This window comes from Mus caroli, chromosome 4 (assembly GCF_900094665.2).
Source record: "Mus caroli chromosome 4, CAROLI_EIJ_v1.1, whole genome shotgun sequence".
In the NCBI taxonomy this organism is placed as follows: domain Eukaryota; kingdom Metazoa; phylum Chordata; class Mammalia; order Rodentia; family Muridae; genus Mus; species Mus caroli.
The window spans coordinates 53,289,566-53,300,832 of record NC_034573.1 but is presented as its reverse complement, the minus strand read 5'-3'; the positions used below and the strand labels follow the sequence as shown (position 1 = coordinate 53,300,832).

Here is an 11,267-nt window from a genome sequence, read left to right as displayed (position 1 = left end):
CCAACAATCAGGTTTTACTAGGCCTACATCCTGTTGTGTATTTTCTACTCATTATCCCACGGTTCACAGTTAGAGCAAGAACATGAATGCACACTGACGTTCTTCTCATTCCAGATCCTTCTGACAGGACAAGAACTTAGAAGACTTGGGCACTGCCTGAGAGTGGCTGACCCAGGACATACTGTCCTCCCTCTGAAAAGCCTTTTGCAAAAGGGAAGGACAAGCCCGCTGTACACACAGGCTCAGGGTGAAGAGCTCGACCCTGAATCACCTGGGAGGAGGTCTGCAGGGTGGGTGGAGAGAGGCAGCATGGGGCCAAGCAGAAAGAGGAGTGAGTGCTGAAACCTCTCCCCCACACCTTCCTTGTCCACTCTGAGGCTGGTGAGGAAGTCAGACTCAGACGCCTGTCCTAAACAAGGAAAGCCTAGTCAGCCTCAAGGAGCTTGCTTCCAGCAATGGACTGGGAGGGAGGCCCACAGCATTCTAAACTCAAGGTCACCCCTCACAGCTAAAAGGGCCTTCCTTCCTTCCTGTCCCAAGAGGAACATGCTGATCATTCTTTTCAGTCATCAAATGTGCCAAGCTCTTTCCTCACTTAGGGACCTCCATGTGCTGTGCCCTCTGCCCAGAGTATATGTTCTAAGGCTGCTCCGAGACTCCGCGGGCTGCTCTTTCCTGACTACTCCATGGCCCCAAGGACTTTTTTCCTTGCTCCTTCCCTTTGGCACACTTATTCCATCCTTACCTCTGGGAATCTATCACTAATGCTTCTCTGATGGACTTAGGATGCCTACAGGGTTAGGCAAAGTCCGCTGTTGCTCAGCGGGTTATTTGATTGATCCCTTGCATATGAAATGTGCAGAGAAACAACCTCAGATACAGGTAGACGCCAAGGTCAGGCTACAATGGGAAGAGACAGATGCAGGCGTGGAAGGTTAGAGATGGTGGTTCATCCACAACAGGCATGCTGGAGACACTGGACCTCGTTGGTTTTAGACTGTCAAATGCGAGCATGGAGGTAAACGTTAATTGGGGGTTTGCCGCATGCTGGGCGTTCTGGTGACATGCATGTGCATCTCACTTCATCTTTGCCATCACCCTGCAAAGATGATTAGTACTCACACATGAACACAGAGAGGCTGGCAGGTGCCTCCCCTAACACACAGCCAGCAGGAAGAGGCCTTGACTTCACATGGGGAGGGCTTTCTACCTGTCCCCAAAAGTGTATGACCCCTGTCTCCTAAGCTGGTTGGGCGGGGACAATCCAGACTGATGGTTCCATCAGTTAAATACTTATAGTTTGGTACTCCAAGACTGGTCAGCTTGGGAGGAATTTTTAAACTTCTGTGAATGATGGTTTCAATCATAAAATTCTCTCTATCACACTACCTGCCATGACCCTCGGAGTCCTGAGTCCTGCAATCCTGACTAGACGTGAAGGGAGAAAGGAGAGACACACAGACACACACACAGTAAAGCTGGGATCAGGAGGTGTGTGTTCACTGTGATTGAGGGCTCATATTGCCAGCAACATGGAACCTCAGTGAGCTTATTAGGAATAGCATAGGGGGAGGGGTTGCTAGTATCTGAAGATCTCCTGCTACAAACATCTAGAAGGAGGAAGCAGCAGTTCTAGTCTTCGAACACCCTGATCAATTATTCACAAACACTCGTACTCAAACCCTAAGGAAAGCTTTGCTGTCCCCCAAGCCTGGCACACAGGATGAAATGCATCCATGGGTTGGAGGCCTCAGGGTCCTTGGAATGGGTCAACAATGCACATACACTCAGGACTTTGGCTCACTCGGGGCTCCTCTGATACCTACATGGCTTGGCAGGATGAAGAGTTAAATTTAATGAGCTGACAACTGCTAAGCACCCAGAGCTAACCCAGTTCAGAAGTCGTAGGGACTCCAGAGAAAAGGTGTGGAAGGGTAGAGGGCGGCTTTCTCCCCCAGCTCCCTTTAGTAAACCAGGCAGAGTGCGGGCACATCAGCAGCCACAACCACCTAAGCCTCAGGACAGCAGGGGCCAAGGACTGCTCTCTGTGTGGACGGCCCTGTGTGGACGGTGCGGTTTGTATTTTGATGCTAACTCTGCTTCCTCAGGAGGGGCTGCCCTGGCGGAGTGGATCACTGCTCAGGTGATCTCAGGGGAAACTTCTCCCCATTGTAACAGGTCAAATAAAGATTAGAGCCTGTGATTGAGCAGAGGAAGGAAAAGGTGGGGCTGGGAGTTTTAGAGAGGGTAAAGGAGGAGGGGGAAGACAAGGAGATGGAGGAGAGAGAGGAGGACAAGGAAGAAGAGATGGAAGGAAGATGGAACAGAACCACGTGGTCTAGAGGAACCTCAAGTAGCAAGGGATTTCATGGCTGGGGAATAGAGTAGTGTAGTGGTAGATCTGCCTAATCTAGGTGTGCAGTTTATAAATATTATGTCTGAGTTGTGTGTTCTTTGTACTTATTTGGGCTTATTGGGATTGGAGATTTAGCTCAACAGTCCTAGGGCCACAATCTAGGAGAGAGGCCTATCCCTAGCATCGTCCTACAGGGTTCTGTTCTGTTCCCAACAGCTGAACTTCAAGGCCAAGCTATTTCAACTAAAACTGGGCCATTGCTTAACTGTAAGTTTAGGCTACAAAAGGACATCAGGACTTATTGCTAGAAATGATTCCAAATTAGATACATAAGGAGTGGACCTTGATTTTAGGAGTTAGCTCTTTTATCCTCTCCTTCCCTCTGTGTGTGTGTGTGTGTGTGTGTGTGTGTGTGTGTGTGTGTTAATGGGAATACTAACTCTGAGGTCCACAAATCAAAAGGATATATAAATAAAAGTCTTTTTAGTAGCATTGCTTTCCTGTGTAATTCCATATACCTTTATTTAAAAAGAATGTTTTAAAGTTCAACATTAACAACAAGTATTAGTGTGGTCTGGAGAGATGACTCAGCAGTTCAGAGCACCTGACTGCTTCTAGAGGTCCTGAGTTCAGCTCCTAGCATGGTGACTCACAACTATCTGTAATGGGACCTAATTCCTTCTTCTGGTGTGTCTGATGTTTGTCAGCTTCAACAGATGACTGGAGGGGCCCACAGCATAGTGAGAGTGAAGACACGTTTATGTAAAACCACAAGGTAACATGAAGTAACCCCAAAGGCTCCATTAACTGGGGGTGCCCACATGCTGGTATCACTGGGAAGCAGCTAGCTGCCCAGTCACAGAGCCACTTCCTCCAGCAGGAGGAGGCCTAGGAGAGCAGATGTCTAAGCTTTGAAACTCAGCACAGTCTGCCAGGGAACTGGGGTAGCTCACATGAGGCAGGTCAGGGATGGAACGTGGGGGATCTGGAAGACACCGGTGGTGGTTTGTATATGCTTAGCTCAGGGAGTGGCACTATTTGGAGGTGTGGCCTTGTTGGAGTAGGTGTGTCACTGTGGATATGGGCTTTAAGACCCTCATCCTAGCTGCCTGGAAGCCAGTCTTCTCCTAGCAGCCTTCAGATGAAATACAGAACTCTTAGCTCCTGCACCATGCCTCTTTGGATGCTGCCATGTTCCCGCCTTGATGATAATGGACTGAACCTCTGAACCGGTAAGCCAGCCCCAATTAAATGCTGTCCTTATAAGAGTTGCCCTGGTCGTGGTGTCTGCTCACAGCAGTAAATCCCTAAGTAAGACAATGCCCATGAAAGGCCTTGGCTCCTGGGAAGCACAGTGGCATGTGTTCACCTTCTCATAATACTGGATATTCTTGTCAGCCAAGCCCACGAGCAGCTGCCGGAAGTCGTGCCGCTTGTTGCTCTGCCACCTCTCCATATCAGCCTTCAGGTCAGCGTTGAAGCACTCCATCCTATCCTGGCACTTCTCCACATCTGCTGGCACCTGGAAGGAAAACATATCCTTGGCTCCAAAGTGTGACTGGGTTCTCCTCCACCACAAACACTGCTCTCAATTAGAATGTCAGAGGCTCCCTGGAAAGCAGGCCCTGTCCTGCCTCAAGAATCATCTGACCCAACCGAGCAGAGCAGACACACGGGGGAACCATTCCTTCGTGTCAGAGTAAGGCGGTGTGGAGCCCCTTTAGGATTTACTCAGCCATGCTGACAAACAGGTAGAGAGTTAACAGGCACACAACAGCCCTGGGCATTAGTGTCGTGTTGTGTCAGAACTAGAGGAGAAGGGGTTCCTGTTCTGGTCACATGAGCTAGTCCAATACTTATGATATCTGATAACGCCTTTCCTTATTCATCTGAGTGAATTGAGTAAGGAGTTTACCAGCCAGGTCCTCTGAACTCCCCATCACACATAAACGGGGCACCATTCTGCACTCTGGGTGGCAATTAACCACAGAGCTCAAGAACAAAGGAAAAAAAATCCCTGAAGGGTATTAAAGTTTTGAAGCATAATATAGCAAGTGGCTTCAGGTTTTTCTTATGGTTTAGAAAGGACGTATGTCCCTGGGTTTCATGACTGTCCCTTTGCTGTGGTAAGTTACATTCAGCCCACATGGCTAGGGAGGGTCTCCTGGTCATGCTGGTTCTCCAAAGCCAGGTTTTCTGTCATAGCTCAAGTGTTCCATGCCAGAGGCAAATGGTGCTTGAACCTTGAAAGTTTTAAGTCCCCAGACCACTGAGCCCAAACATCCCCAAGCTACAGGAGTTTGAGTCAGTATCTACCAACCAGAGCAATGTCAACACGGCGTGGACACAGGGCTGAGGGACTCGGCACCTTTCCTTGTGAAGTTGCCCAACTTATGGATGCCAGGACGGCTGACAGCTGGACACTCAGGCTTGCAGGTAGCTGACAGACACTGTGACTATTTCTTGCTTGTGGGTTTTTATGACGATTAACTGACAAGGAACACTTGGATTTCCTCCTTGTTTCAATACTCTTGTTCTGTGACTGAGGCAGGCATGTGTTCCTGTGTCTGACTGACATTGGGACGGCAATATCCAACGATAATGGATGAGTGCTGTCTATCTCAAGGTACAAAAGATTGGGGGATTGGGCCACCTGTTAAGGCCTTCAGGTGGCAAAAAATGTCTGAATGGAGGAAAAGCTACAGTGCCCACACAGGTTCCTCCATGTCGGATGTGGTGGTCTGTACGGCACCCAGGGTTCTTGCTGTTTGCTTATTTGTTCAGTGTTCAAACTCTGTTTTGTGTGTTGCAGTGCAGGGTGGTATCCTAAGTCCTCTTGAAATACATTACAAATATATATTCTTGAGTTCTTTTGTGGGCAGGACATATAGGGCATTTACATGCACTAACATATAAATCCCTACCTATTTCCTTCTCGGAGCAAGACCAGAAATTCATGTAAGATGCAGGCAGCTTTCAAATTCTAGTGTGGATCCATGGTAACACACGAATCAACGTAGCAGACTTGCATCCACCTGCTATTACAGCATACTGGATACAGACACATCTGCACCCCGAAAGACCAGGCAATCCCCAGAGCTCCTCTGTGACTCACTTCTCCACCCCCTCTGAGTCCCAGATGACTAGCACAGTATCATGTGAGGCAACTACATTTTTTAAAAAGCATAAACAAAGTGAAGGAGTGTTATCTCTGAGGTGTCTGGACTTTACATTTCCCAGGTCTGTTCCAGGAAGGAGAGGTCAGGTGACTAGTTCTGACATCAAACTATTGGCCCGGACATTGGTCTTTACCATTTTCTTTTTAATAACATTCCCTATTCCCATCCTTTCTGTGAATAGAAATACAACTTTGAGTCACAAACAAGTAAGAAACAGAATAACCAATAGATAGAAGCAGATTCTATCCTTCCATCTAAGGACAGGCAGCAGCCGCAGGGAGCCTGCAGCTTGGCCCACCCTCGCTGGGTGTTCTCCTGACCTTGGGACGCTCTTCCTTCCTTAGAGCCACAGCTTCCAGTTTGGCTTCGTACTCTGCTTGAACTTGGTCCCTCTTCTTCAATACACCCTGTGGGAGGTAGAGAGAAGCATGTAACAGTCTTCATCTCCAAGTCCTCCCCAAATCACAGTGCCCTGAACCATAACACCATACTCATAGCACACCAGCTCTGAGGACAGGAGGGAAGGAAGGAGAGCCAGCCCTGGAGGGTGGGGTTGCCAGGGAGTAACCCACCAGATGTTGACAGCAACAGTTTTGAAAAGGGCAAGTCAGGAAGATTGGCACCACTGTCACACTGCTGGGGGCCTCAGCTTTACCACGTTCAAAGACCTCAGGCAGACACTAAGCTTTATGCTTAAAATGCAGGGCTGTCTCTGGGTTCAGTGGAAAACTCTTAGCAAAGACAGTTCTTAATTATTATTATTAACATATAATTGACAAAAATCATACATATTTACTCTGCATAAACTGTTCCAAAATACATGCCTATTATGGTATGGCTAAATTGAGCTAATTAAGAGACATTACCTCATACTTATTTTTTTGTGGTGAAGGCATTTAAATCTCTCCTCAGCAAGTTTCATGAATACACTAATCAGCTCCCCTCACCATGCTATAGAATGATCATAAGAGAGTTCTTGAGAGTTCTGATCTGTTAGCGGACGCCTGGAGACTGATCTGCCCATTGTTTGCTCTCTATTCTGAGCCAGGTAAAGGATGCGGGAGACTCGGTCCCTATGCAACGGTTCAGTCTGAGAGAGATCCGGATATGGAAGAGGATGTGTGTAAGAGAGTTCTGAGTGATGCGTCTGAGCCCCTCGATTCATATTGCAAGCTCGCAAGGAGGAGGGGCAGATGGGCCCAGTGACATCCGGCCTGGGATAGACAGAGATGAGGAGAGCCAGGAGCTCAGGTGGCAGGCATAAGGTCACATTCACTCTTCTGTCCATGCTAGCAGGCAGCACCAGAGAGGGAACATCCCCTTGAGCCTGCACGCCAGCTTCCCTTTCCTCCCCTTGGCCTCAGCACTGCTATGCAGACCCTCAGTGCCAGGCAAAAAGCTTGCAGTTGAAGAAGCACAGCTCTGTAAGGAACATAGTGAGAGGCCTTTCTACCCACTGCCTCTGAAGCCACCGGTTATCAAGACAGGTCCTCCTAACACAGCATGGAGAGAGGGCAGGAAGGCCCCATGCCTGGGGCACTTGGTGTCCCTGCTGACACTCAGGAATGCTGGGTGACTGAACACCCGAGGGCCCTCAAGGCCCATCTTCTAAAGGAACTCATCACTGGGATGGCAACTGAAGTCTTCTCCTGAAGATTAGACCCTGCCATCATTCACCTCCCATTCACTTTCTCCTAAGTGCTCCACACACTGTCACCAACAGAGCTTTCTGTGGTGACAGAAACATGCTCTAACACAGCCATCACAAGCCCCATCTGCCTATCAAGTACCTGACATGTAGCTCATGTGACTGAGGAAATAGATGTGTGTGTGTGTGTGTGTGTGTGTGTGTGTGTGTGTGTGTATGCGTGCACACACACGAGTGCACAGATTCCCACCAAGACCAGAGTTGTCAATCCTGCTGGACCCTGACTCATAGACAGTTGCCACGTGACATGGATAAGAACCATAATTTGTGTCCTTTGCAAGAGCAGAAAGGGCTCTTAACCATTGAGCTATCTCTCCAGCCCTGAATTTTTATTTATTTCTTTAAATTTAAAGTTAAATAAGTCTTTTTATGGCCAGTGGGTACCACATTGGACTAGGTAAATCTATAAAGGAAAATAACAAAAACCATGGGTCATTTCTGATTTCACAAAGCATAGACTATAACCTAAAATACTGGTCTGGTACCAGGAATACTGACATCATCATTTCTACCCAAGAGAAATAAACACATGATGATAATGGCCATCTGTCTGTCTGTCTGTCTGTCTGTCTGTCTGTGTGTATACACACCCCCTTCACAGAATGCTGCACATCTTACTGGAAAAGACATCATTTTCAGTCTAGCACTCCAAGGAATGACGCTGCACAGACATGCACCCTGTTGGTGTGACAGGAATCTCAGAACCAGCGTTCTTGAGATGATGCCTCGGGACTGTCAGCCCAGTGTGTGGTTTTCTCTCCCGTTTCTTACGGTATCACTTGGCTGAGGATGCTGAGACTCCTGAAGGGGGGATGTGGGAGAAGATGCATCACTTGGGATGCTTACCATCGTCCATCTACTCATGCCATCCCACAAGGAGTGCAATAGGACCTCGGATGATAGCATGCCTCGCTTTCCACTTGGTCTGGGCTGCTCTTCTGTCTGAGCTTGTGCCACCCCAGCTCTCCTGGAGCGAGTGGGATGTTGTCTCCATGAGCAGGCTAGTGGGAGGACCTGGGCTTACATCCCATAAAAGACTCCCAACACCCTCGTGGAGGTGACGGACATAGAACCTACTGTCTAAATTAGGACACTTGGCATGGTGACAATATAGGACTTGTCTGAGGCCACACTGCTGGATGGTAGAACAGCAGCAACTCAGTTTCCACCATCTTCTGACTAAAGTTTCACAGTCTGACCATAACCCAACCATGCCAAAGATTGGGTATCTTCTCGAGGGACTGCTCTACACACTGCTGGCCATGTTAAAGATGGCTCCCCACTCCCATAACAGTCTCTGTGGGTACAGCTGGCCAAACCAGCTTATGACAGTTAGAAAGGGTTGACCCTATATAATGGGGTAAAAGCCAAAAGGCTCTATCTACAGAGTCCCCCTCCTGCCACCTGAGCCGCCTCTCTCCATGTCACTAGCTTTCCTCCCCTGCTTCTGCCTTTTGGGTATCCTGATTCATCAATTTAGAGGCAGAGAACAAACAAGACAGCTTTGCCTCGGTAGAGCTTCCATGCCAGAGCAAGGAGGGGCAGACAACAAACAAGAAAACAGTATTGGAGGCAGCGTGAAGTGTCACTATGTGTCACCAAATGTCACCAAATGTGAGAAGGCCTGGGGATTTGGGGACAGGGTGAATTTAATTCGAAACAGAATGAGCTTGCCTTGGATAGCATGTCCAGAAGTGGAGCACTTCAGCATGACTTTAACTGGCCCTAAAAATCTGGAACATCACTAGTGTGCTGTGAAGATGAAGAGAAGCTAATGACTCAGCCTAATGCTCACTTTTAACAAGAAAATGTTAAGGAAAACAATTTTTAAAAATGGAAAGAAATTATAAAATATTTAAGAAACCTATCAATAAATATATGGATTCTGATGGATTTGGGGGAAAGAACTATAAAAACTGTGTGAGACAATTTGAGTACTACTAAATATGTGACCATAGTTTAAGAAACTGGTTTTTTAAATCTTCTGTGTCTCCCTCTGCAAACCCCAGCAACCCTCCTGTTTCTGCTACCCTCGCCCCCATCCTCTTTGGACATGTTGGAAATTTTCTACAAAGAATCATCAAACAATACAAACATAATGCCTGTCATCCAAAACGCTTTCAATAAACCAACAGTTAGCAACAGGAGACTTAGAATTGTCAACTGTGTCAGGTTTGTGGCAAGCAGCCTTCTGCCTACCATGACAGAGCGACCCAGAGGAGTCACAGGCACATTCTGTGCTTTGACTTCCAACATCAACACTGGATTTTTTTCCAAGAAAATACCACAGTTGAGGGTATACAGCAGAGATCACACTACATGCCCCCAAGCTCAAGCCCATGCCTTCCAAGGGTGTGGCAGTGAGCTCACAAATGGTGGGAAGAGAGAGGTTTCCTCAAAGACTCCCTCTGGTCCATTCAAAGCTAGCACCAATAACTACCCTAGAAGCAAAGTCAGTGGGACCTGCTTAATCCTGCAGGCCACCCAGCACTTGCAGGAAACGATCTCATCCAGGCCTCCAGTAAACCCTCTCTCAATTTCCCTTTTCCTAGCAAACTCCAAAGCCTCTCACACAAATATAGAACACCAGAATGTTTGCCAAGCATGGTAGTGTACACTTTAATCCCTCACTTAGAAGGCAGAAGCAGGAGGATCTCTGAGAATTCAGGGCCAGCCTGGTCTGTACACAGAGTTCCTGGCCAGCCAGGGCTACACACAGAGATCTCGTCTCAAAATAAAAGATCAGAAAGCTTTTTTGAAAAGGACTCTCTTAGTAAAGAAGTAAAATGTGGAAATAGACTTTTTAGGCAGCATGAATAGTCAAGGGAACCAATGAAGACATGCATCACTGTCTGCAAATCTTATTTGAGTGCCTTGGACCTCAACAACTTTAGGTCAATGCGGTCTCTGCCATGGCCTCACACTGCGCATCCCTGAGCAGTCTCCTCCTTTACTAGCTGGCTTACCTCGCTGGCACTGGGCCAGAGCTCCAGCCTCAGAGGCTGCCAATCAACCCTTCCTCTTCCCCTTCCCAACCCCCACGACACTGTAGTAAATCCTCCTTCCTGCCCCACTAACCTGACTGCAGTATTTCGGGGATCAATGATTAAGAAACTCAGTACAGTGCTTCACACATGGGGTGAAGAAGAGAACAACCCACTACTTCCTTGCTGTGTCTCAGTTGCTCTGGCAACCTCATGCCTCACACTGCAGTCCATACTCTAATTAAGACACCAGATAAATCTTTGCTTAACAGCAATTTAAAATCCTGCTCTAACCACAAATGTATATTGAGTATTAACATATTTACCACATGCTAGAATAGGAAATCCCTACAACTGTGTACATATTGGATTCTGTCTGAGCAAGGTTGGGGAGCATCCTGATAAAGGCACAAGAGTCAAATCCACACAAACACCCAGGATTGGAAAAGTTACTTTTTGTTTACAAAAGCAAGCACTGTGAACCTTGTAAGCAAAGTGAAAACATTTTGGTTCATTTCCTAATTTCGGGAGGACTTACTTCGGCCGCACATTAGAAATTCTTCCTTTTCAAATAAAATAAAATAAAATAAAATAAAATAAAATAAAATAAAATAAAATAAAATAAAATAAGAAATTCTTCCTTTCATCTACCTATCTATATCTATAGTAAAAAAAGCAACAGGTTTGGAGCCAGAGTTTTGGTTTTTCAGCCTCTATTAAAAGAATTGCCAATTGTAGTTAGTACAGTATGCATCTGCTTGTAAGTGGGAGGATCAGAGCTGGGGCCATCCTTGGCAACCTGAAGGGGGTTGCTTGTAAGTGGGCTTTCAACACAGAGCCTCCCGAACTTTTGGAAGACAGATCCTTTCTCTGCCTGGTGCCCCCTGAAACTGCGTTCTCAGCCAGTCTCTGAGCCACCATGTGGGCATGAGAACCTTCCATCCTTGCAATCCCACCAACAATGGAGGAGTGTTCCTCTTTCTCCACATCCTCGCCAGCATCTGCTGTCACCTGAATTTTTGATCTTAGCCATTCTGACT

General features: G+C 47.2%; 1 protein-coding gene across 1 annotated transcript in view; it reads right to left on the bottom strand.

Moving 5' to 3' along the window:
- The window catches only part of Snx30 (sorting nexin family member 30), a 99,553-nt gene that overhangs the window by 6,534 nt on the left and 81,752 nt on the right, over positions 1-11,267 (bottom strand). The window contains exons 7-8 of the mRNA XM_021161448.1: positions 5,856-5,942; positions 3,726-3,878 (exon numbers count right to left, since the gene is read on the bottom strand). Of these exons, the coding sequence (XP_021017107.1) occupies positions 3,726-3,878; positions 5,856-5,942 (240 nt within the window). The remainder of the gene's footprint in view (positions 1-3,725; positions 3,879-5,855; positions 5,943-11,267) is intronic.